The sequence below is a fragment of the Megalops cyprinoides genome, chromosome 1, assembly GCF_013368585.1.
Source record: "Megalops cyprinoides isolate fMegCyp1 chromosome 1, fMegCyp1.pri, whole genome shotgun sequence".
Classification (NCBI taxonomy): Eukaryota; Metazoa; Chordata; class Actinopteri; order Elopiformes; family Megalopidae; genus Megalops; species Megalops cyprinoides.
The window spans coordinates 23,490,222-23,517,505 of NC_050583.1; the positions used below are offsets into that span (position 1 = coordinate 23,490,222).

Here is a 27,284-nt window from a genome sequence, read left to right on the forward strand (position 1 = left end):
AATGACCTCCATTCCAAAACAACATTTCCTCTCATCTTTTGAGGCTAAGTCTAGTTCCTGTCCATTCATTTGGATTGAGCAGAATGCAATGCAGAGTCTTTTTTTCAAATTCAACAGATTAATATAACAATAAATCAATCAATCACTTTTAGCCATAGGGTGTGATTTTTGCCTGAAACATGAACTCTTGGTGTTATTTAATAAATGCCAATGATCTTAAATTGGTAGCATAACCAATAGACTTTTCTTTCCCTTCCTGTTCATTATCATATTCCCCTGAGTGGCAGTACCCCAGTGCAGTGCAAAGGTCAGTTTTTCAGAGGTTCAGAATCTCAGAACCCAACTCATATATTTCCAAAGAGAATGACTGTTTTTAACCTAACAGCCACTATGCGGTCTTTACACTCTTTCAGAAATTCACTGCCACCATAAGAGAAAAACAGAGGCATTAAGGCATTATAGCCATTGGAATGGTTATATTTGGACACTTAACATGTAATCAACAAAAGTAATATATTTCTTACTTGCACACTTACACTTACAGTCAGATTAAATAGATTTCAAATCTCACTAATGATCATTCAAGATGAACCACTGCAGCATTTAAGTGCATCTGTTGTAGTTTAATTTAAAAACACATGAATAAATGGTTAAATCACACTACATCAACTCAAGTGACATGTCAATGAAAGGAGAGAGGCTAATCTGCAAAGAGGGCATGTGCTCAGAGTTTAGCCAAACTGACCTGATCTTTTGGAATAACAAAACCATGGGTTCTTTGGCACAGCAGATTATCCCCACACACTGTCCACACTCATACAGTTTTCATCCCTGGCCTTAGTGTTCCCAGTGGCAAGTGCAGCAGCCAGTGTCCTGTGCTGGAACAGTAGCTCACTCCAGACAACCAGACACTGCTCATCACATGGATGCACACATGCATGCGCATACATACAGTACACTTGGAGGTATCTGCACCAGCAGGATAAGAGTCTAGTCAGGGGGCATTTGAACACAAATATGCCTATTTCAGGTGTGAACGCAGTTGAATGCAACTCCTACATGAACTGAGAAAAATAATAATAATAATAATAATAATAATAACAACAACAATAATAATAATAATAAAGTACCCGCTATCTGCTTTCTCAACAAAATGGTTTCCTGGAAATCACTCAGCGCTGTAATAAAACCCACTAGAGAGCATCATTAAAAAGAAAAAAACCTCAACTGCAGCATTTACTGGCTGGCTTTCACTTGAGAGGCATATCATTAAGTATGGGACACTGTCCGCCAGCAGTTTAAGTAATTACTATGTTAAAAAATTCCTTTTGTCGAACAGAAAACGCAAACTATCAGAATTTCTCTGACACCAGAGACGAAATCCATTCAAATTAAACAAATAAAATGTATTAATTATAGGGAGCAACTGTCCATCTATCCCTATGAAGAAAGAAAGAGACAGAAAGAAAACTGTGGACTTACTTCTCGCAACCTAACGAAAACCTCATTTTTTTCTTTGCAAAGTCCAGCATTTTCCTCCTCCAGCTCATGGACCCTGGAAAGCAGGCGGTCCGTATGCTCAATGGCTTTCTTCAGCTCCTCGTTCTCCCTCATACCCAGCTGCATGCACTGCGGCAACGGATTAACCTGGGTAGCAGAGAAATTCAATTCCTTTAGACTCTCAGCTCTTTCTAGACTCTTTCCCCCTCTCCCATGTGGGCCTCTTGGAGCTCTTTAAAACAATATAAAATTTCATCTGCTGATACACCTTCCCTGGTGCAAGCTGCTCCAACATTCAACAGAGATGTGGAAAACTGCTACACTTCAGCGTTTACTGGGACGCGCTTTACTCAACCTGATATTCTCTCCATATATATAGACTTAACGAGACAGAGAGAAAGAACAAGAAAGAAAGAAAGAGTCAAGAAAAGCCACTTATCGTACGTAGACACTTAAAGGTCCTCTCAAGTACGATGTCCAGTGTTTGAATAAGACAAAAACACTGATTCAAAAACTTACCGCAAGGAAGGGGAAATCTGCTGGCAGTTAACTATTTACATAGCCCAAATAGCTTAAATTCTTTCCATATGCAAAGAATTGCTTTAGATTTGAGAAACTTTGAGAGTATAACCAATGGGCTATTGCTATAGGTGGACAAAAAATATTTCCTTGAATATGAAGTAATTCACTATGCACTGGAATATCTCATAAATTGAATTGATGTCCTGCTGCAAAAGAAATCTGGACATCTGGGAAGATAATTACGAGGAAACTAATGATGACAGTCAGTTCTGAAATCGGGCTGAGATTGTGAGCTCAAACCACTAGAGGGTTTAACATCGGCATTTTCCATCTAGAATGTCAAATATTGTATTACTCATAGCTGGGTGCCTTTTTGCGTAAATAAAATAGAAGTATGATTTGAAAATGTTGGTAACATCTGAAAATTGTGCTACAACTGATATGAAGCAAGAACCACGCCCCCCCCCCCCCCCCCCCCAAAAAAAAAAAAAGAAGAAACTAACTCTTACCCTTTACCCTCTCTCTGCACTCACTCATGTTTATGTAAGTTTAATAACACTAATGCCTGTGCATGAAAAACTCTGGGTAATAGGATGTGCCTGGTACCGAGCAGAGTGTTCAGTGTTCTGTTTAGGTGATGTAGTGGAATGTGGCAACATGAGTTATTGTCTTTGTCACTCTCATGTCAACACCCTCTCTATTTCCCTGCTTCAGACCAGAGGTGTTTTCTGTGTAAACAGTATTCTTCTCCCCATTCCCCTGACAGAGACAGGTGCGGAGAAACACTGGCAAAACATTAATATCTAACCTACATGCTATTCTGTAAGGGGAAAAAAACGTTAATGAACTGATTAAAAATACAATAATTCCAAAGACTGGATGGTCTAAAACTGCAAAAATTCATCCAAACAGTGTATCATCTTATGTGTACTGTTGGTCATAGATATCTGCATCTGCCCTGACTTCTGCATCTGTAAACATTTACCATTTTATTATGCAGCCTTGTCAATCAATCATTTAAATTTTCTCTCCTCTGCTTAACACGATTCTACAGGCCATCTGGCTTAGCCACAAACGTATAAATAGGTAGTTTCCTTTCTTGGAAAAACAGATGTGAACTAATTTTCCACAGCTCACTGAAAGCTTGTATGAGAAAGTAAAGCTGTAGGCCTACAAGAGATAGAAAAAGCCTGCCACAGCTTGCTCAATGATATTCATGGTATCTGCATGTCATTGGAAAATGACTGTCATTTGCAAAACACTCTCCAACTGACTTCAACCTAAACTTTTTCTCTGGTACTGATGTGGGCTCTGTATGTTGACATTAAAAAGGGAAAGATGCCTCTCTGTGCCTGCTTTTCAATGCTGTCTTTTCAAGCAATGATTTAAAATGTCATTTAATAAATATGAAGAAATACAGAGAGGCACCTGGGGCAATATTATGTTAAACACACAACATTTTACTTGTCATTGGAAGATTTATTGCTGAATACACTGTAAAGAAATCCTCTCTATGAGTTTTCCGTTAAAGTGGCCCAAAAAAGTGATTTTTTATTGTCACACACCAACAGTTGACCTTTCACATAACTTCCCCATGAATCTCTACACTATTGTTTGGAAGAATGCACTCACTAAACAAATCTAAATTCATCCTTTGTTACAGTGTATAACATCCCTGGATAATGAATGGCACTTATTGTGCAGTGCGGAGTTCAAGTTTTGACTTGTTGGAGGAGGATGTTTGTCTAATCAGATTTGCACACACCCGTCAAGTACACATGGCACTTTATTTGTGAGATTTTGTGAAGCTGTCATTAAAAAAGATCAGAATTTTCCATTTTATTTGGCAGTTTGCCTGTTCTCTTCCCTGGGTGTCTGGAGGATGCCTTAAGACATGCCACTCAGTTCTGAAGCTATTTTCCACCTCCCCCCCTCTCCTGTCCTGCTCTGCAGTCTTTATCCTTCTAGTCAGGAACAGTAGCTTTCCAAATGTACTCCTTCTCCTTGGATATTTTGTTTTGGTGAAAGTGACAAAAATGCACACCACGACTATGGCAAAGTTATTACTTTTTGTACAACAGCTTCTCTCATTGGGGTAGAAACATTCTTGTATGTAACCATTTCTGCGGCTGAAAATTGTCAACTGAATGATGTCAGGAATGGTAAATGTCAGATGTCAGTGATGTCAAAAAAAGAACATTTGGGACTATACAGGTGATAAGGGGCAGGGGAAGAAATAGAAGACATACAAAAAATCAAAGCAGTTAAAGAACTATGGTAGGAGAAGAGGGAACTGAGAAAAGTCCATTCAATTAAGAATGTAAAAACCTAGAAGGGGTAACATAAAGATGGTGGGGTAAACACCACCGTCAGTCACAGTCCTATGGCCTGTGATTTAAAACGGTGGAAAGGGGTTCTCTGTTTTCACCAGAATAGCTAAAACAAGCAAAAAGCAGTGAATAAACCCAAAAAACCTTGCATGAACCTATTTCAGATATCTTTGCATAACAAGGTAAATACAGAGGTTAAAAAAAAACACATTTTAGCTGGCTATAAAACCTCACATACCTCTACTGTGCTGTACAGTGCTCTAACATTACTCTAAAGTAAAAGGTCATGCATTCATCAGGTGAGTGATCAAATCAACACTATTACCTACAGCACAAACATAGTAAAGAAAATCTACCTGTCAAGTTCTGTTGACAAAAGAATCTACTGTACTTACTCTCCTTCACTCAAAACACAACAGCACAATGTATCAATGCAGCACATCCCTCCTTTGGGTTATAAAATAACCCTTGCCAATTGTACTGCTGTTTGAATTTATCCCAGGAAAAGCAAAAAGGCATTGACTGTAGATGAAAATAGATGTTATGAGCTCAAAGAAAGATCCCTTAAAAGAACCTCCATATCAACTCTGATGAAAGTTATGCTATATTGTATTACCCATATCTGACATTCAAGCAACTTGGTGCAGGAAAAGACAGCTAAATTCACAATACAGATCATTCCAAAATGCTTTCCACCAGAGCTCTGTCACCTGATATAGTGCTTGTGGTTCAAAAGCTGCCGAGGCACTACTGAGGTGGCTGGGGTCCAAAAACAAAGATTCCCAAATTCAGACCTTTTCTGTCAAGTTCCTGCTAGAGATTTACAATGACTGAAGTGAGGAAACCTGATACAAAATACCAATTCAGGACCGCAGTCACAAATTAGAGTCATACCATCCATTCCACTGCTTATTCACATAAAGATGCCTACTTCATTCTTTCATGGCAATACCTCCCCACCTCCATTTTTGTCTTAAATTATATTTATACATCATTACATGCCATGTTTACCATTTCAATTTTACAGTATCAGATTGTGGCTGTGTACTGGTTAATCAAGAAACCTGCCATATTACCCTTAAACAGGTGTATTTAGCTTTGTCATGGTCTATATTTATTTAAAGGATAGTGGGACATGTTGCATGTACCAAGCTAGTGATTGCATTTGAGTGGATGAAACAATATCTGTCCAGACGGTTGTAGTATGCAGTATTGATGTTTCCATGAAATGTCCTGAAAGAGTACTTTTGAATACCTATTCCCCCTTGAAATCAAACCAGATGGTAAAGATATTCATTAACCTAATTGGTGAGGTTGTGGCCTGTGCCAATCTATGCCATGCTGGACAATTGAAAGCCAGTTCAGTATATCAGGACAGTAATAGGTTTTGACAAAACAAATGAAGCATTGATTAACCCAGAACTTTGTTCTTCTCCAAAGAGGGGGCTCTGCCTCATGTCATCCAGCCTCACTGGATAATTGATATATGTCCTTCAATGTGAATGATGAAAAAGGACTGCATGCCAAACCTTTGGTATCCTTCTTGAGGATAAGGGAAGTTAGTAAGGCCATAGGCAACCCTCAATGGCCCAGCTTATGTTACAAGTCTGAACTTCTGGGTTAGCTACTGTCAAAATCCAGGTGCAAGTATTATTTTGTACTGTTGCATAACTTGTACTGTGTTTAGAACTGAATGACTCTGATGTCTACCAGGTGGAGGTGCTGGCTCCAATCTAGCATTTGGTGTGGAGTGGGGGTTGCTTTCCCTTGACTTTGATTTGCCCTTGGGTCCTATGGTTATCTGTAAAATTATGTTCAGCATCTGCATAAGTTTGAAACCAACTATGAATCACATCTCACACCATGTGCAGTCATTCCATGGAGATAGTAGGCTCACATGTGGTAGTTACAGTGTGTGACTCTGTGTCATCCCAGTGGCAGGCCAGGATTCTTGTGGATGATCAGTATAATTCTGGATCCATGCTGCTATTTGTCACTTTCAGAAAGCTAACCACTACAATCTCTGCATGGATAATGTGACTGTCTCTTTCATATCAACATGACATGATCCAGAATTAGTCTTTTACAAAAAAAGAGAATGGTAGCTGCATAGCTGGATTCAAGGTGCCATGCACCTTGGATGGTCCCTGTTGGTGTTACACTTGGCTGTTACACATAATTCATTTGTGACTCTCCACTGACTCACATACAAGAGACTTTTGAGGGTATGTACTGTACTCGAACCATACTGTATGTTTGGAATATTTGCTGTCAAAGGGACATGGTCCCTCTTGCGCAGTTCTTTTGCTGAAATTCTGAAAGGGGAAAAGTTCCAAAATATGTATTGCATGTACAAATATTATATGGCTTTTATGTCATCAAACATTAATCATTTCTCCTGTGGGTGTTGTGCAACTGTACAAGCATTATTTCCAGTGCTTGGAGCTGACAAGGTCTTTTTCAAACCCACTTTATGTGATTTGGAATATGACGTGAGAATATACAGAACAGTAAAATTGGAGGTCAAAATGACATTTGATTGTCATTTTACTTTTACAAAAGAGGCTGATATTTACATATGCTTCTAAATATGTTTAACATGAGTTAATAATGCAATATCTATAAATGGGTATTCTGCAAGGACAGGAAATTATTGCTTAACATTAATACAAAATGTCTGCATAATACCACTACTTCAGCATTTAACACTCTTAAAAGATACAAATTGCCATGGTAATTCAATCGTTAAATATACTGTCAGTATAATTATACTCTTCAATTGCAATGTATTCTTTCATTATATGATAAACTTTTGTTGCAACTAGTTATATTAGAAAAAATCCTTCAGTCAAAACAGCTGTCAGTATAGCTATAGCCTGAAATGTAACATTGGAAACTTATGCAAACTTATCTCTTATCAACCATTAATTGGTCATATAAAATTATATATGGTCATATAAAAAATTCTGAGTCCTGCACGTGCAAGGATTGTCATGGTGAGACAGACATGATATAGAATTGGCTGTTCCATACAGTTTCATTAAGGGGAAAAATATAAAATAGAAGAAAAAAGATCTCAGTACAGAATACTGTGCCATAGACATACCGCTAACAGCTTTGCATAGGTTGAACCAGAACCTCAGTCTTCCATGACACAGGCTGAAATACTGCTGCATGGCAACAGGGCATTTATGCTAACCCATCATCAGAATGACATCACAGAGCGTCAGGAAAATTTCAGTTCTTCATAAAACCCTTCCTCCAAATATAAAAAAGGAAGTTTTGCACCAGAATACATAAATGTGAGGGGAAAAAAACCTTCACAACAGCACAAACACTTGCAACTGTTGCATGTAATTCCTGCATTCATGCATCTCAAATGAAAGAATAAGCTTCTAATTTTATTTAAAATGAGAACCTTAACCAGGCCAATACCATCATAGTCTGTCAACATGACTCTATATCATTAAACAATGTAGGTGAATGCAATATATGATATGTAGATTTCTGTGGCTAATTACGTAAAACAAAATACAGCTTCAAGTCTTTCCACTATCAGAGGAATGAAAACAGATGTACAATTAGCACAGTGGCTGGTACCTGAACAAATCAGGCTTATGTACATCCTCAAATATGATCTCAAACTCCTCCCTCATTGGATGAACACCAGAAATACTGTTACTGCAGCAAGTCCCATAGCACTGTAAGAGGTATTTTGGGTACATCCCTGACTTTACAATACTAGCATGAATCTGGGGTAAATCCATGTAATTAAAATGAGTGTGGCCATTACAGTGTGTCAGACAAAAGTATTAGTCATATAGCAGCACATCTGAAGCTGTATATTGAGTATTACATTCTTTTATTTTTTAAAAATATGTTTAGTATTTTATTTATTGCTTAGCAAATGCCCTTGCCCATAGGGACTTGCATGACTTACATTTTTGTACATATCATAAATTACACAGCTGGATTATTTACAGAGGTAATTCAATTCAAGTCCCTTGCTCAAGGCAGCAGCAGATCTCCACCTGGGAATCAATCTGGTATCATCTCTGTTATGACTTCTCCTTCCCAGTACACTACACTGCAGAGTATTTAGCTATATTTACATTAGATACATGGTGACATTTTGCAACAGATATAAACAGAGCCAGGCCCATGCAAAATCTGCTCTTCCCTACACAAGGCTGCCAGTCCTCCAGAGCCACATGGTTTGGCCTATGTTTAGCCAGCTGATCATTTCCCCGAGAGAGATTCTCAGATCCTTTGAGTCTGTACTACTTCATGATTTACTGCTGGACACATATGATCAAAAACTCAAAGGGCCATTGATGAACGCACTGTGCACCGTTAACCCAGCTATTAAAAAGGACGATTACAGAGATGGACTGTTAATCTTTTATCACTCAATTGTTCATGTGATCAAACTCAAACACATGGAGGTGATAAGGAATGACATGGATGAGGTATCAGCCCATTGTAGCACCTACCACCTGTAAAAACATCCACTCCACTTTCATGCTGACATTATAAAGAATTTTCAGGCACTCCTCTGCAGCTAAGTTTGAGTTCTGTCTAATCACTAAAAATCCATTACATCACAGTAACATACATTTATTGTGTAAAATCAAACAAATGCTTATCTGGGAGTAAATACCACACTGTCTTTTATAACCCTATGTCAACAAAATGGCTGGATGCACCTTAATATCAAACAAGTTGCCATGTAACTACAACCCAACATGAGGACAATTTTTTCCACAAACACCACAAAAACACAATCCACCATGATTTCTGATCCAACACATGACAGCTCAATCTATATAAGTACAGTCAGCAAAAAAAAAAAGAAACTGTTATCCATGATCACATCTCTGGCAACTGCGCCTGTACAAGCAACACTTGGGGCATGATCAGCCATGTCATCAAAGTGCCAGCATCCTTTTCACTAAAGAGACACCACTCATGCTACATGCCTCATGTTCCTTTACCGCAGATTATGAGATACCAGCTGTCTAGCCAATCAGAGCACCACAGGAATCCCTAACACGCCAATACGCACGCAAGCCATTCCTAAAATCATGCTGAGCATGGTTTCCTGACAGAGAACTACTTTGAATGCCCAGCTTGAATGAGCAATATTAAACCCATTATTGTGCTTACTCGCATACCAAAGCGTGCAACTTTTTTTATCAACCAATTATCCAGCATTAGAATCTTACTGCATTGCTTTACACATCTGACAGGCTTCTGATACCACCCTCAAGATCTTCAGCTTGCTTTAAGCTGGCTGATAGTTGTAACAATGTTTGCATTCCTGGACAGCATGCGCAAGGCTGGTTCCAGTCAGTGCAGCACCCTCTTGTCAGTCTTAAAAGCCTTTTTCAGGGTAAACACTGAGAAGCCTATTCTTCTTTTCCACTGAAGACAGCAGTTTAATTGAATTCCTCTGCTAACCTGGGAGAAGAATCAAGACCCACTGAATTATCAGAAGAAGGTGGAGTGGAAAGGAGGTGTGGTGGAGAGGTAGCAGACATGCAGAAAGAGTGACAGAGAGAGAGAAAAAGGGAGCCTTACATTTGCCAGTGGCTTGCTGTGGATGGTGATGGTGGGCCGGTACTGGTGGAAGTCAGTCTGGATCACACACACTTTCTTCTCCATCCTCAGGCCTCAGGAGTAGAGCCTCATCCTGTCCTAAGCCAGCTCTTTGGAGGCAGCGTGGGTCTGCGAGGAGCAGCAGCCCTGTTACCTGACCCTTCAGCACTAATGCTCACAGGCAGAAGGGGAGGGAACAAAGTGCTAAAAAAAAGAAAATACAAACAAGCTTCAACATTCCCCCCTCCACCTCCTTGCTCAACCACCACCACCCACTGTCATCTGCAGAGCAGAGAGAAAGCCACCCTTCACAGTGGATGTTAACCCCCTCCCTTCTGGAGGAGTTCCCTCCCCAGGGGACTTGGACAGAGATCCTTGGCATTCATGCTTTCTGAGCATGATGAAAGAAACTGCTCTGAAAACAATGTTAATGTTTTTTTTTTTCCTCCAATGTTACTGATCTCATCTATCAGATTTATAGAAACCAGTAACATTTTTATATTTTATTTCCTCATGTCCTCAGTCACATGAGCTCCTCTTATTTTTCCTTGTTGTGATTGTTTCCTTGGACAGTCATTCCTTTGAAATTGCATGTGACCAGTGGGGAGCTGTACTTATCACTTGAGAACTAGGAAAGGGTACTTAGTTGGCAAATTTCACTCATGTGAAAGACTGATAAGAGGAATTCTTCTTTGGATGTAGTCACTGTGGCAAACCTGTTCCTTCTAATTTAGTGAACCATCCAACATTCTGCAGAAGGATACAGCAATGCTTAAGAATGAAGGAGGTGTGCACAGAATTGTGGGAGGCTTTGTAATTTTAACCCAGCAATTAAAATTCTGGCCTTAAAAATAGTTTAAAACAATGAAGGGAACATGCTTATTCACTCCCTCACCAAGTAAAAATGTTGAGAAGAAAACTGCAATATTATGACATTTACTTACAGTTTAGTTTTAGTTTGCCAATAGCACAAACCCTCTGCATGTATAGAATCTGAAAAAGAGCCAGACTAATTTGTTGTTGTGTTGGAGGCTAATGTAGTATCAGTTTTTGTTGCTCTTGCTGATATAAAATCATGAATTTACATTCTGTAATAGTTTGAGCTTGAGGGTTCACTGTACTAGTGACTAGCCCCTATGTAATGATTTTTACTTTAGAGATCACTATCATTGTTTACGGCCAAATAGGTATCTCTCATCATTGTGCTTGGGTCCATTTATATTCTGGCCACAGTAAACGTAGCAGGGTTCCAAGTTTACTCTACATGCTAAAACAAATCCCCTAGTCCAGACATTTGCTTAATGTATACACACACCACCAAACATTCAACTGTGTGATGTAACCATTTTAAATTTGAAAGGACATTAGACAAGATTTGAATGTGAATTTCTATTAGACATAACATTATCAAAAGTTATTTCAAACATAATGAATAAAACTGAAATACAAAAACACAGAATTTCCCTTTATTCCCCCAAACTAAGATTTACTAATCTTGAAGCAACCTTACAAGTTAATTCAATTAAGAAACTCCTTACCCTAATTTTTGCTTTTTCTTTCTTTTGTTCTCTGAAATTGAAACGTTGCAAAATGTCAGTATTGTGTCTATTGTACTGTTGACAACACCTCTTCTTCCAAATGAAGGCTGGGCTGAGATATGTCATCCCTCTGATCATATCCCTTTAAGCCATGGGTTGAGATATTTAAGTGATCAGACATGATGTCCTACATAAATCAATTTCTTAATCTCAGGGTGAAAGGGAAAATGAGAAAAACTTTGGGATTTAGTTAACAAATACAACAAACATGATTTTTTTTGTGGAAAAAACAGAGCCATTACAGTTGATGATACACACATACTAGTCTAATGTGATATATTGGCAGAGCTGATAAGCAGGAATGAAACATAATTAAACAGACTGTACTGGGTAAAGAACAAGAAACCTAAATAAGTATGTGTGAAAGGGAAACCCATACAGCATGACCCACAAGCTATCAAGCATCTTGTACCATTCAGTGACCCAGCAGCTGAGTCTGCATTTCCCTGTACCTCACTTGCTATTACAGAGAAAGACTGACTTGAGGAATACATGACATCTGAACTCAGTTAATCCTCTTGTCAGTGCAGAAGTGTTTGTGATATATTCTACAGAAACAGAACACAGAAGAACAATTGGTATTTTCTCTTTTTTTACATTCTTAAACCTATACACCGCAACTCTGTGGAAAAAAGTAACTGGATCCTTGATGTGTACATGACAGAATACCACAAACCACATTACCACAATACCACAGACCCATTAGTATACACCATACAATATTTGATCAAACCAATATAAAGCATATAAGCATAACATATAAGAGTTTATATGTACCTGGAACACACCAGATCATTATGTGCTTAAAAGAAAATGATCATTTTGAAGTGGGGGTTATGAGAAATAAGCTCCAACTGCCAGACCTCCTACATTTCTCCATCTTTGTGTGAACCTGACTGACCTTGCAATATCTGACAGTGTATTCCTCCCAGTAAATTAGCGAAATGGCTGCTGGGAGGAATACACTGTGCAAAAATGTTTATGTGAGATGTGGAAAAACGCTTGGGGGTCCTCCAGTTTGTACATCCATGCCTTGGATCATAAAATGGTAAGTCTGTTTTTTAAACAGCATTACAGTGGAAACAGAGTGTCACCATATTAAATGAGAAGCAAATCTTTCTTAGGATCCTATACAATGTCTTACACAGAAAATGACTGAGTATCTTTTAGTCCTTGACTTTGACATTTAGATTCATCAGAACTCCAAGGCCACAGTGTGAGTGATTGGAGGTGACATCCATTGGGGATTATGACTCAGTCTAAATCAGAAGGACCCAGCTGAGTTTGGCTGTTCATTATACCACCAATAAACATGACACTGTCATCACAAATTATGGTAGATCAAAGACCACCACGCGACAGGCTGCTTTGTTTTATGAAAGTACTTGTTCTTTACAAACACTTGAGCATTCATACTTCAGTATTCATGCAAGAATTTTCATTTGGCAGACAAAATACGGGACATGAATTCTCATATTCAGCATGAACCCACAATGAACTGACGACTAGCTGAACAGTAGCATGTGCTGTCTTCATTGAGATAAGAATGAGGTCTTTAAAAGTCTTGTCAGTTTACAAAAATGAATGTCAGTGACTCTTGGACAGCCATACGTGTTCTGTTGTCTGTCTTTTTGTGTCGGAGAGGAGACTTTGTGCAGCCACACACACATTTCAAACTGAAATCCAGACAGCAACACACCTTGAGAGTTTGTTTGTGGGCCGCCCTTCTTAGCTTCCTGTTTTTAAGTGCTTGGGTCCAGTGGTCCAATGTCTGTCAGCCAGGTACTAAGACTTCTCATTCACACTGATAATGCAATATCCACAGGTACAAGAAAGAGAACAGACTGACAGACATAAAACGTCCCACTTCCTCTGTAAAATCACTCTGCAAGACAGTACATGTTGACAGAGTCAGAGAGAGAGAAGTTATCTATTGTTTAATAACTCACTATAGGGCATATAACAATTTACCCCGAAACAGGTTTTTTATATTCTCATAAAAAAGACCATCTACTGAAAATTCATATATATCTTGGCATACAGTCTTGGCACAAAGCGCAGCACTATCACACACTACAATGATAAATTGCCTGGCACCACAGTAACAATTGCAAGCCTATTATTAATGCTCATGAATCATTATCATTTGTCTGTTATGGGGATTACAGTCAATCGAAATCCCTGCTGATTTATGTTTAAGCAGCAAGGAAAGGCTTCCCCTTTTTATTTGCACTAGTTCAGCTAGCATTGAAACAAAGGCTATATTTCTACAGCGCTTAAAGGTATTTACACAAACATGCCCAGGTAGGTCACAAAGATATCTTGCTAACTTATGTTACTCTTAAAAGAATATTAATGTCACCCATTAATTAAGCAGTCATCCAAAGCCTTCACTAGAAAGGCAGCATCTAACCAAAAATTAGTTGGACATGACACCATTGTGTGTCGCCTTTAAGATCTGGTACAGCTTATCATGGTAAGACGGGTTTCTGGCATAGGGCCATCTCTCAATGAATAGTGCTTTTGTTTGAGCACTCTACACATTTAATGATAAGCAGCACATTTCTTGGTGTTGCTCAGAATTCTGTCTGCTTGCTGTACACTATGTAGTCCTGGAATACTAGAATAAAAATCAATGAGCACAGTTTTCACACTGTAATTTCACTATGTCTCTATTCCCTCTTCCACAGAGAGGTGCTCCCAAACTGCAAAGCATCCTCTCACTCTGTCCTACAAGTCTGCAGAGATTTTGTCTTTTAAGAACAATATAAGCATGAAAGCTTTATGTAAGCACTGTACATAATTGTGTCAACTCGAAAGACAGGATTTTGACTGGTGTAGGATTACCTTGTGGGAGAAAGGCTAGGAGTCTTTCCTCACAAGTGATTTGCTCCATTTGCTGTTATGAGTTCCATGTATATTACCTGTGTGTGCAGTAGAGCTCTGTAGTTGCTGTTAGTCAGTTGCATGACCCCTTTAATGTATAGGTAGGCTATATAGTTGTTTTGGTTCTAGGACATGAGGGTCATGATGAAAGCATGTGAAGGCGGGCTACACTTTGTTGTGGTTCATAACCTGGCACATCGATTATCTTTTTAGGAAGGCACTATCAAACCACATTTTATGAGGTAGCATTGTAATGACAGGCTTTTACCAAGTAACTGCTATAATTTTACTCCCTTCCATTTGAATGTAATGGTAGGGTTGAATGTATTGTGTGCTTATATAGTCCTCTTCCTATACTGTCTCTTCTCAGTTTAATCATTCCAGGTCTGCAGTTACGTGACACATGCCTTTGAAATTTGATTAATTAAAGGTTTGTGTCAACATAACTTTATGCTGCATACATTCCTGAAATAAATTATAACTTCTAAAAGACAGCACCTGTTTTGGTGTCTACATGTGTCATGTGGGATTTTTGACATGTGTAGACGTCATGGTGTATAACATCACACGATTGATAATCTTTTAAACAACATGTTCTTTGAGCTTATGATTATATAGTAACTGTTTAATTGGCAAACAATCACTTTATGTGTATAATAACACATAAGAATAAGAATAAGAATAAGAAATACTTTATTAATCCTGAAGGAAATTATCATATTAATGAAAATCATTTTGCTTAGCTGATTGATTAGTTCGTTGTCATTTATCAGACTTGCCAACAAAGCAAATCACGGAATAAGGACATATCTCCATTAACAATTAATCAACATTATTACCTGAATTTGCCAAAATAGTAATGTCAATATACAGTATGTTGCTTTTATAAGAACAACACTGATCTGGAACTGTAAATGATCTAATTTAATCGGTGTGGTTCTAAACAAAGCTAAAATTAATCCAGCTGCAACTTCATTGGCTAATGAATGGCCACGGCTGGGCCAAACAATCTTTAAGCACATATTGTTTAAATGATTTCCAGCCTGTTCTGATAAGGTAGCACTCCATACAACTCAAAATTATTTTTTGAGTAGTTACTGCCCACATATGTCAGTGCTGTGCAACAGCGTGCTGTGTTTGAGCATTTCCTTCAGAAAAAATGAAAACTGATCCCAAAATGTGTGAGTCAACGCACATATTATTCAGTGTCATGGTTACTCAAACAATATGAAGCTTAGCAGAACTTGCAAGAATAATTTATGATGAACAGTATTCCCTTACCACTGCTAATACCAGGGTGTGAGGGAACAATATATCATAATAGGTTTGTTATTTCTGCTTTAGGAAATGTATGCACTACTGTGTATTTCTCCTGAGTTTCTGTGTCTGACATGAGCCATTTCCATAAATCTTCACAGCACTTGTCTAACATTGTAGTGTGCAGGCCTCTGCATATACATGGGGGGGGGGGGGGGGGGGCAATGTATAAAAGGGAAGCAATGGTAAGACAGATTTTAAAAGCTAAGATCGGAACTAAAAAATTGTGAGAGGTAAACAAGTCTGCGAAGAAAAACAATTGGATAATATTGAAGGCAGAGTCTTCATAAATGCAATTAGTGACCTCCACATTTATTCATACCCCTGACTAAATCGGAATAAAGTGTGTGAGTGTGTGTTCAAAAATATGCTATTATACTTACAATGACAATGTTCAGAAGTAATGAACTTTATTCCATCAAAGACTGTGTGTTAATGTGTGACTATATGCTTGATCAGGATATTAAAGAAGTGCTTTTGTAAATATCGACCTCCTATTGATAATCTGCCAAATGTAAGATCAGTAAATTGCAACTGATAAGGATATGTAAGAAAATTCCATCATAATTAAAATGACTGTCTGCAGTCAGAAATTGAGCAAAATATATGCTACATGTGTGTAGTGTGCAGGACTCTTAAAAACTGTCTTGCATGCATTTCAATAATGCTAAATAAATAAATGTAAATGTAAATGTAAATAATTATTCTATTATCCTTGGTAAGCGCCATGCTGTGTGCATGCAAAGGTCAGCTTAGGGCATGATATTATAAGGTCTATCCTTTCACCTGCTTTCTGAAAAACAAACAAAAAAAATTCTAAAGAAGGGGTTGGGTTCAGTTTTGTGTGTTCATATGCTGAGTATCCATAGCAACAAGAAAAGATTGCTGGATGGTATCCCAGAGTTCTGCTTTGATACTGAAGCAAACCTCCTCTCTGATGGCTTTCGAGGGTTCAAGTGGTCCATTTCTCTTCTGCCTTCACATGACAAAATACAGTGCATTCAGAAAGTATTCAGACCGCTTCACTTTTTTCACATTTTGTTATGTTGTAGCCTTATGCTAAAATTGGTTAAATTCATTTTCCCCTCATCAATCTACACTGTACATTCAACCACATACACTGTAGTTGCACTATAGCTAACTGCATATTTTCTTTGCTTATCATGTGGCTGGTCTTTTAAATTGCATTGTTCTTCATGACAACTTTGATGATATTCATGCATATTATTTAAGTACATAACATGTTTATGAACATAAACTAGTTTGTCCTTGGCTTAGTTGCCCCAGTGTATGAGGTAACATAATAATGCAATCCACTGCTCCTTTCAATACATTATATACTTGCCCGTTTGTGTACTTCGACGCACTGTGCTCACTAGTTATTTAACTGCACAATTAAACGCAGATGTAAAAATTTAGTCATATGTACACAATTTGTCAGCTGAAGCATGTCCTTTCAATATACAGAGTACCTTTTAAGGGCATTATGTTACATCAGGCTGTCACTTGTGCAAATATATGTCTTAACCATACATTAATAATTGCAAGTAATGATTCTGAGCTAACAACGCAGACAATTAGAAGGTGGTGCTGGGCAGATTTTTTTTTTTTCTGCTGAAGGATATTATTAACAATATACCTTAAAACCCAGAAAACAACATTCTTAAAACAGGCTAATACAGGAGGAACAACTGTACAGTGCGTTAGGTGTAAGTGAGGTGTTCTACATACGTAAATGATCGGCAATCCATATTTTCTAATAAAGACAGGAATAATAAAGTCGACAACCTTTTATTTGTAAACATACCTCTAATATTTCACTACAGGTATACAAGTTAATTAGAGACATGTCATGCTGTTACACTGCCTTCATTTTTAGTATGGAAGTGAGCCAACTAGTATAAATCCAACAATTAAATATAAAATTTTAACAAAAGTATAGAAAAAAAATTCTAAGGCTGAAATAAGTCTGAATTCACATCTATTCAGAGGTCTTTGAATTGGAAATCTTAAACAACTGCATTTTGTATTAGGTTTGTCTACTAAACTACACACCTTTCCTGGAATTTCAATCTGCATTATCAATGGAGACAGATCTGAATAAGACCATCTCCCCAGGTTTTGATATAGGAGAAGTACAGTATATGCCAGCACTTCTGGATATGGAAACAGTTACACACTACCACAAAGTAAACAATGGATTTAATACTGATGTTTGCACCACAGCTCAATAAGCTCTTCATATCTCACTCCTATGTGCATTTATTACTTTGATGGTTGTTTTTTGCCATTGTGTCTTTCTGTTTCCATGGCTACCTTGCTACTTCTTTGCTGTTGTGTTTCTACAGGAATCAACTTTCCAAAAACAGCTTCTGGCACATTAGGGTTGGGCAATGCCAGAAATGCCAGGAGGTCGGGTGTGTAATCTTACATGCAATGTAATCTTTTGAAACCCTTTATTCACTAATCATGTTGACTAAAATATTATTTATTAGTTATTAAAAGTAATTTCCAAATCTTCCTAGTATTCAAATCTCTGACTGGGAGCAGAAACTTGGACATTACCAGCTCTCAGGCAGGAAATACTGCACCAAGACTGCCATTGCAGAAATGTAAAATAAAGTGCAAAGAGTACAGTACACTCAAGGCAGTGAATTTTTTTTTTTTTTTCAATTACCATAAGAGTTCCTTGACCATCATTTGACACTTGTGTTAGTTAATTTTGCCATTTGTGCAATTCGCAGAATGGGTTACATGAGCAAAACTCTTTCATGCTGTAAACTGGGTCGTTCTGCTTTAGCAAAATGCAAAATGCAAACTGGGAAAAAAAACACACATGAAGCCTCACTGTCACATGTGCAAAGTCCATGACGTGCTAGCCTACGCACACAGTGCTGGCTTACTCAGAATCTGTTTGCATTGATTTTTGCCCTTTCAAATATAAAGTTTGCTTTGGAGAAGAATTAATAAGAAGTTCCAGCAAGTATAAAGAATTTATGTATATATTCTTTACTGGAATTTAAGTTTTGATCTTTTGTCATCACTTCTGTTGAATGGCACCACAAATTTACTCTTGTCTGAAAAAATAAAACCCCAAATTCATTTCAAGTTCCTACTTATATATAATTGTAACATAATAATAATGGGGTGAAGCAGTGATGATTTTTCTGAGAAATACCATTGGTGCACTTTAATCATCAAAAAAATATGGGGAGATTTGTAAGCTCTCATTTTAGGGTTTACTGCTGGCAGCAATGAACAATCTGGACAAAACCTAGTGCGGCCTTTCCTGACAAGATGATAAAGCACTCAGCTGCATTTTCCCACTACAAGAACCTTGTTCTTTCAGCATAAAATTAATAAAAATCTCTGGAGGTTTTCTTTGTGTTTTCTTTGTGCTTCGGCCTGTACTGACAGTTCAGTTTAGGAGGAGTATATGAACTGCTGCTCTACAGGAACCACGGGAGACTCTTAGCGGAAGCTCTTGGCGGGATTAAAGATTTAATCACTGCGTCAGCATCCAAGGTTCCCCGCAGTGGCATTTGAAAACACACAAATATTATACAAGGCATGGTTTTCACAGTTTTGTAAAGTGTTATGTAATTTTATGTCAACTTGACATCTACAACACTAACACTACCCCAGCTACAGCAGTTGGCAAGCAGCCACACTATCCTGTAGCCCTGCTCTATATGACCTTAGGCTTCCTATATATTCATATATGTATGCAAAACACTGACAATATGCAGAGATTTTCTTCAGCTACATAAAATTCAATTACACTGCTGTTTTGGGCTTTTAAATGAGCAAAATGTTAGGGCTCCTCATGAGTTTTCTTAAGAAGGTACTTGGTCAAAATTGTAACTCCAGCATGTCATCACTACATTTTGCTCAATAAAACAAAGTGACACTTCAATCCTTCTTCACTATTAATTAAAAGTGAGCAAATGTCCATATATTTGTCAATCTTCAGAAAAACAGTGCATTAAAATTTACATCACACATCAAAAAATAAAAAAAACAAAAATGGAAAAACAGATTATTCTATTCACAGAACATGATAGTGCTACATAAAAACACCTTCAACAACACCCAGTGGTGGTTCTGGCACATATTTTAACAACTGCTTTAACATACATTTACTTAACAGAATGTCTTGTTCTAATTTTCAAAATATTGTCTTTCTTCACTTATAAGAGCAGTCACTACAAAGACCGCATTTCTCCAGCCGTCCACTCAACCTGATGATGGTCTTTACAGCTTGATAATGTGCCTCAGATTGCAACATGAACAACCGTGAAGGAGCAATAGCTCCCTCTGCTGGTACTACAGCATATTTTCTTTGATTAATTAGAAAAATCAGTATTTTGTTAATGGGGGAAATCAGCACAACTATCTGGTCCTGAAAATTTAATTAATGAAAATTTATTGTGATAAGTTCTCATCTATGCTTTTCTTTCCTTTGTTTTGCTAATGATATTATTTAAGGTCCAAATCAAAATCATTTAAATTATTCTCCGCGGTACACAACAATGTTCTTGTCAGTCTCGTGGATCTTGATCTCGTAGAGCATGTTTAGTGGGATGAGTTTTGCCAAGCTGTCCCAGATGTACACAGCCAGGTTTTCTGTTGTGCTACAGAACAGAGTGAACAAAATTACACATTAAATCAGGACGTATATATGCTGAGGCAAAAACAAAAATTGACAGAAACAACGAGGACAAGACATTACCTGACAACATCCGCAAAGTATGGGACATCCTTATCCAAGTTTTTGTGATCAAGGGGTATCATGATGGCCTCCTGAAACAGAAAAAAATGCAGTCTTTCTTATACATTGCACAAAAACCGTAGAATACAGGAGAGATAAATATCCACACACAACAAAAAATAGTACTTCCAAATGTACCCTGTAATTGTACCAGACAATTAAATATAGGTGTGTGGCTGAGTTGGAGTCACTTCTTGAGAGAGTAGAGCCATGACTTAGCTCAGGCAGGTATGTGTCAAGGCTTGTTTTGTTAGTTTTTACTCAATAAATTATTTGCGTGTGGTAGTAATTTTCTGCTTTTGTCCGTTTTAATGTGGCATTGGCAATGGCCAGCATGGTCACAGAGACACAGCAGACTTTACTTGGCATTGCGTTACTTCCTGCTTTGTTGGTTCCAGCAACACACCTTCTTCTGCCATGTGCAGTGTTACCATGTCCTGTCCAGTACTAAAGCCAGCTGTACATGGAACAACCCACTATTAGATACATCAAACCTATGCCTGGCAGAGAAAATGGTCTTTTGAGTGAGACCACATTTAAGTGAACCTGGATCCATGCTAGTGGAAACAAATGTTTTTAGGGACAACAGAATACCTCACTCCCTATTGTGCCTGTCCTGGAGAATGACCTACCTCCATATGCTGCTTCAGGTCAGTAAGGTTCATAATCATGCCAGTAACACGATCAATCTAAAGGGAGACACATCACACCCTTATTCGGTTTTGTACAGTCACTGTGCTTCCATATAGCACAGCACAGCAATACCATTAATTTGCAAAGCAGAATCCCTTTTAGCAGACAAAACACAGCTAGGCGTATGCCATTAGCATGCATATTAATGCAGTTATTTTCTTAAAAAATGTTTTTAATGATGAGGACATATAAAAATAAATACTGTGATTCCCACAGCATGCAATAACACACGAAAGGCCACACCTTATGCTGCACTACTGGTTAGTAGTCAATGGGAATAGCACAACACACAACTCAAAAATGTAATTCTCATTTACAACACAGAATGCTACAACTATCACACCCAGGATTATTTTTGAACAGCTTTCGCTATTGCAATAACACAACAGTGTAATACATTGCTGTGGGGGAGTGAGTCCATAAGTATAACTTACTTTTCCACGCACAGTTACTTCAACTGTAAAAAAACAAAAAAAAGATAATAGTTGATTAATGGGGGCAAGCCTAACTCACAGTAAGTTAAGACGATCATTATCTTGCAGAGAGAGAAACAAATGATAATGGAACAAAGCTAAGACACAAAGGATGATCAGATGACTAACCTTTATAGTTGTGCCCATGCCCATTGGGGTGGTTACACTTTCCAAATACCCTCTTGTTGTCTTCATCACTCAGTGACTTGCTAAAGAACAAAGCAAATGAAAATAACTGAAAGCTGACTTGGGTTACATGATGGGTGCAAAAGTGGTGAAGCACCATTTTACATTTCTTAGGGGGGGACAAAAAAACACTAAAATAACAAATTAACTAGGCAAATATCATGCTTTCTCTCTCTCTCTCTCTCCCAGGGAGAATGGCATGTTTTATATTCAAGTATGATGTTTTTTTCTTAAATACACCAATTCAATCAATGGCTTGTAACCAGAAGGTATCTTATCTGTCTGTATCACTAAAATGCAACAATGCCTGGGTGTGTTCTGCTGCAAAACAACTTCTCAGACCACTGATATGTATCATATGATGACCGGTGGTAGCTGGGCCCTATAACCAATAATTACCAGTCATAACGCATAACCCGCCATGACCAACCCTGCGTACCGCCAAGCGAGCAGTATGGCTGCAACCCCGAAGGTTAGGGACCGGCTTTGTGATAATATACATCACTGGTTGCAACGCAAATTCATGAATGTGCAATAGCATTCGTAGTATAATAAAATACACTTCCCACAAACCTTTTCGGTGGGAACTCAACAGGTTAGCTCTAACATGTATCTCGCATTTTTAGCGTGTACGTTCTCATACCAAGCACTGAATATCTGCGTCCCATATTTGCCTAGTTTTGGTTTGCTGTTAAAGAAGATAACATTTTCATGTAGACAAACAGATACGGAGCTATTAACAAATTTGGACAAACATCCAACAAAGCCGTTAATGTTACTGACATCTAGCTATCTAGCTAGCTGAAGGAATATGTAGTTCTTTATACTGAAATGCTGCCAACCCCGTTCTTAAATCGCAGTAATACAAAAACTGTGAAAATATCACTAGCCGTATCAACTATCTTAGCTTGCTAGGTGGCTAAATTAACGTTACAAAGTGTGTAGAGAGATTACAGGATAGTAACTCATAAGTAGTATCATAAACTACCTTTTCAACGATCGTGCACAAAACAAGCAGTGAAAGCTTGGCAGCTAGCTGCCAACTTATGTATCTAGGTAGGTTAGCAGTTGGCATTCACCAACAAGCTAGCTAACTAGCAATGCTGTTAGACCTGTACATTTAAACAAAGGCGCTTCCATTACCTATGTAGTCGGTGACAAGCACTGAAGCTTTGCACTCGGGTTATGTATCCAATACGTTCAATTTCATTATTTTGCTTACAGTCGTCTCCTCCCATTCTGTTCAATGATTCAGAACAGTTGTATGGATTGTCCTTAGCAAAACTAAGCTGTTTTTGGTTTCTCGAGCTCACTGGCCAGATATGTAGTCACGTGACCGGTAGACTTCGCTGTATTCTACGCGTATGTCACGCTTAACTTAATTTGACATTAAAACAGTGTAAAACTATTAAACCAATATTGTGCAATACGATTGTGATATTCTCCCCATACCCACGGCGGTATGAGTTAGATCAGAGAATTGGGTTTGAAAGGTGGTTCGGGATCCTTAAATATGCTTTGGCACACCGCACGTAGCAAATCAGTTTTCGCGTAATGCAGGAACCGCAAAATTCCAGTGAGGGCAGGAACATGAGTGAATTGATATGATAGGCTGCATTCAGCAAGCAGTCTTTCAGTCTTTACAGTCACTGATCAACTACATGTTGGTATGAATACCACACTTCTTAAAGCGAATACGTATGCATTACATTACATTATTTAGAAGATGCCAAATACTCATTTCAATGAATTATATATGGCAATAATAAATTTTGTTGTGTGAAAACAGACAAGTGATTGTGAGTAAATTGTTTTCACTTTTTTTTCCTGGTTTAATTTACGAATCGCTTACATTCGTACTACACCTGTGACAGATTTTTATGCATCTGTGCCAAATTGTGCATTCTGGTTGTTGGGCGTCATGAAATGCACACAGCAGAGCCCAGGTTGATTATGGTGATTGTGCAGGTTGGTGCATCATAGCTAATGCCATGGGTTGCCCCATGACCAAAAAGTGGAAAGTATTTTCTTTTCACATAATATATCAAGCAAAAAATAAATAAATAAATAAATAATATATATAGGATATATATAATATATATGATTTCAGTGAACTGTGAATATTATACTTTGGTGTATTCACAGAACTGTTGCATGAGGAGAAGTAGAGAAGTAGTGTGTGAGGAAAGATGTCAGAAGAATGAAATATGTAAATGTATGTAAAATTTATGTAAAAGCTTAAGCTTAGGTATATGAGCTAGATTAAAAGTATCTATTAACCTCTAGAATTAGATATTGTTTATATTATTTTTATAATGATTTTAAAGATTGCTGAGTTTGATGTGTAATTGGACAATGCTCAAAACATTAATGATGTAGATTTTTGTTTTCTATTTTGTGGTATTAAGATTACACTTGGTTTTAAGCCTAAGCAATAACATAATCAACTAGCATGCTAAAAATATCTGGCCAATTTCATTAGTGTGTATTAAATGAGATCAAGAGGTTCCCTACTGTCAGATAAGCACTTTAAAGTCTAGCTTGCAGTCATTCAGGTTTAGTCCCCTGCTGTAAAATACATGTGTCTGATTAACACATACTATACAGCATATTGACCCAAACCCTATTCCATGATTTGCTCAAAATGTGATCAAATGTATCAACTTAGTTATCCTCTTAATTCTACACAAAGCCAGTCTGGGTTTAAAAAGGACATACCCTTAATCTAGTTCAGCAGTGTCTGGTCAATGTGTAGAACGGTTTCTCACTAGCCGAGCGTGTCTCAAGCAAGGGAGCTCTCACCTGAACAGGTCTTTAAGATGGGAAATAGCAAGAGCTGCACACTATCCAAGGAGCTGCTGGATGACCTGAAGCTCAACACCAAATACAGTGAGGAGGAGCTGTGTGCCTGGTACCACACTTTCCTGAAGGAGTGTCCCAGCGGCAGAATCAGCAAGGAGCAGTTTGAAAGTATCTATGCCAGCTTCTTCCCAGATGCTGATCCTAAAGCCTATGCACAGCACGTCTTCAGGAGCTTTGATTCCAACAGTGACGGCACCCTGGACTTCAAGGAGTACATAGTGGCACTGCACCTCACTTCATCTGGGAAGACAATGCAAAAGCTGGAGTGGGCCTTTGCTCTGTATGATGTTGACAGAAATGGCATCATCAGCAAAAATGAGATCCAGGAAATTGTCAAGGTATCAGTGGCTGCTTTACCTGTTCAGATTCTCTACACATAGACATGCTGCATGGGAATATTGTGTTCCACATGAATCCAATAAATATCCCATTGAAGCTGCTTTGAAAAAAAAGATTAAAATATTAATGACTTTTCATGCAGATTTCTACTTATTGACTATGGATTTGCGGATGTATGTATAAATAAATGATAAGGGCAGAGCAGACTAGACAGAATTTTTAGAAATGTGATTGATATTTAGAATAATTTCTCATGTTCAAAGACATTACATGCAATAATGTACACAAATCAAATTCAGTGGTATATGAGCTAAATACATTTACTAATTCGGCAGATTCTTTTATCCAAAGCAACTTGCAAGTGAGACAGACTACATCACAAGAAAAAGCCACATAAGGAGTCAACAATAATAGAAGTGCAGCATGATAAAGTTTCAATAGTCGGCTAGACAAGGTTCAAGCTAACTGACAGAGATGAAATTGCATGAAACCATAGAGTAATTTTTATTTTTTATGGAAAACAAAGTTTATGATATAAAAAATTGCTTTAGGTGGTTGTGTTTCTGGTGTTCAGGTAAGCGTGGAAGAGCTGTATCTTCAGATTTTTCTTAAAAATAGTGAGGGACTCAGCAGAACGAATGAAGTGTGGAAGTTCATTCCACCATCAGGGGACAATGGTGAAGAAGGTTGTGAAAAGTGATTTTGTGCCGCAATATGATGGGACCACCAGACACCATTCAGTAGTGGAGCGTAGTGGTTGGGAGCAGAGCGTAGTGGTTGGGGGTATGTAGATATTGTGCTATTTGCTGTTCATCATTCAAAAACAAAATTTCCCATCCCCACAAACATAGCTCACAGATGTTGCTGAGGCTGTTTGTCATCGGTACACCAATCTAATGAGGTTATTGTGTCCCCATTCAATTAATTTCATCTTTGGATTCTTGGTTTGCAGTTACGATGATGAATGAGAAAATAATTTGAAACATATGCCATGTTCTCATGCTAGCAATAATCAATAGCCTTACAGCATTTCATCATTACCATCTTTTGTTTTCATTCAGTCAATTTTCAATATGATCTCCAATGAAGATCAAAAGCACCTTCCTGATGATGAAAATACACCAGAAAAGAGAGCAGATAAAATCTGGGACTTCTTTGGAAAAAAAGACAATGGTAAGTTTGATGTTCCTGTAATGTAACTGGAGAAACAAAAATCTGAAATGAAAATGTGGTTACCTTGTAGAACTAGTGGAGTATGGCTACACCACTGTAGTCTCAGTAACTCATTAACTAAAGAACTATACACATGCATAACCTATAATAATACATGCTGTGATTTAGTCTCAATAAATGTAAGCCTTAAAGAGTAAAAGTCAGAACATATGAATCTTTGCCACTATTCAGCTTTTTAATACCTCTCTCTGTGACTTTTCCTTTTCAGATAAGATAACTGAAGGGGAGTTTATTCAGGGAGTCATGGGCAACAAGGACATTCTCAGATTGATTCAGTTTGACAAGCCCCAGAAAGTTCAAGAGAGACTAAAGGAGAAGAAGCAATAACTTTTATAAGCAGCTTTTTTCAGTATGTGTGATACTGTCCATTTATCCAAAATTCTATACCATTCACAGCTTTACTGCTTGCTTAATTCTCATATCTCTTACCTGCCGAAATTGTGTATGTGCATGACTATATCCTCAAACTCAGACCTTTAGCATCCTTAACTTATGTGCCTTTGTTTACAAGAGGGAGAGAAATGAAAATGTATCCATATTGACTGGAATTAGGATTATATTAATAATCCCTTTGTAACAGGCAATCCTCTTAGCAGAGACAGATTCCTGCTGGGCGCCTGAGGGTGGTGATATCATTGTGCGAACTTTCCCTTAAACATATATTTGGCTTTAGCTATTTTATTACCTTTTTGCCGATGCAGACACTTCCCACAATGCAAAACTTTTGAGCATGAAATCCAACAGTTTAGGATGAGTATAAACTGACAAAATGATCAAAATGATCCACTGGCCTGTTTGTTGGATAAGGATAACCCAAACCCAAAGATGTTTTATTCTCATTGGATTTCCTCTTTACACTGTTACATTTACATTTTGTCATTTAGCAGACACTCTTATCCAGAGCAAGATACAGTGTGAGCGCATTTAACAAAGTGAAATACTGTTAGTGAGTAAGGGAGAAACTCATCATCTACGT

General features: G+C 37.9%; 3 protein-coding genes across 4 annotated transcripts in view; 1 reads left to right on the top strand and 2 right to left on the bottom strand.

The window, feature by feature from the left end:
* Positions 1-10,103, bottom strand: part of LOC118776072 (myosin-16) — a 48,550-nt gene extending 38,447 nt beyond the window's left edge. Inside the window, exons 1-2 of one of the 2 annotated variants that reach the window (XM_036526150.1) lie at positions 9,933-10,103; positions 1,483-1,647 (exon numbers count right to left, since the gene is read on the bottom strand). In XM_036526150.1, coding sequence (XP_036382043.1) covers positions 1,483-1,647; positions 9,933-10,016 — 249 coding nt within the window. In that variant the 5' untranslated portion in view covers positions 10,017-10,103. The remainder of the gene's footprint in view (positions 1-1,482; positions 1,648-9,932) is intronic. The other variant, XM_036526174.1, reaches the window with a different exon arrangement.
* Positions 10,104-18,432: 8,329 nt separating this feature from the next.
* pts (6-pyruvoyltetrahydropterin synthase) lies at positions 18,433-23,186 on the bottom strand. Its single transcript, XM_036526313.1, has 6 exons — positions 23,018-23,186; positions 21,818-21,897; positions 21,650-21,672; positions 21,155-21,211; positions 20,484-20,554; positions 18,433-20,385 (listed from the first exon to the last, which is right to left on the bottom strand). Exons 1-6 carry the CDS (start codon positions 23,110-23,112, stop codon positions 20,262-20,264), a joined length of 450 nt encoding a protein of 149 aa, XP_036382206.1. The 5' UTR covers positions 23,113-23,186; the 3' UTR covers positions 18,433-20,261.
* A 1,507-nt stretch (positions 23,187-24,693) lies between these two features.
* rcvrnb (recoverin b) lies at positions 24,694-26,635 on the top strand. The gene is made up of 3 exons (XM_036526303.1): positions 24,694-25,074; positions 26,137-26,248; positions 26,517-26,635. Exons 1-3 carry the CDS (start codon positions 24,694-24,696, stop codon positions 26,633-26,635), a joined length of 612 nt encoding a protein of 203 aa, XP_036382196.1.
* Positions 26,636-27,284: the final 649 nt, after the last annotated feature.

Bases quoted from the DNA above. Each gene is read 5' to 3' on its own strand.
- pts (XM_036526313.1), bottom strand. From the start codon at position 23,112: ATGGGAGGAGACGACTGTAAGCAAAATAATGAAATTGAACGTATTGGA. The intron at 21,212-21,649 runs GTAAGTTATACT...GTCTCCCTTTAG, and splicing joins AAGTAACTGTGCGTGGAAAA to ATTGATCGTGTTACTGGCAT. The intron at 20,386-20,483 runs GTAATGTCTTGT...TCTGTTCTGTAG, and splicing joins TACTTTGCGGATGTTGTCAG to CACAACAGAAAACCTGGCTG.
- rcvrnb (XM_036526303.1), top strand. From the start codon at position 24,694: ATGGGAAATAGCAAGAGCTGCACACTATCCAAGGAGCTGCTGGATGAC. The intron at 25,075-26,136 runs GTATCAGTGGCT...GTTTTCATTCAG, and splicing joins AGATCCAGGAAATTGTCAAG to TCAATTTTCAATATGATCTC. The intron at 26,249-26,516 runs GTAAGTTTGATG...TTTCCTTTTCAG, and splicing joins CTTTGGAAAAAAAGACAATG to ATAAGATAACTGAAGGGGAG.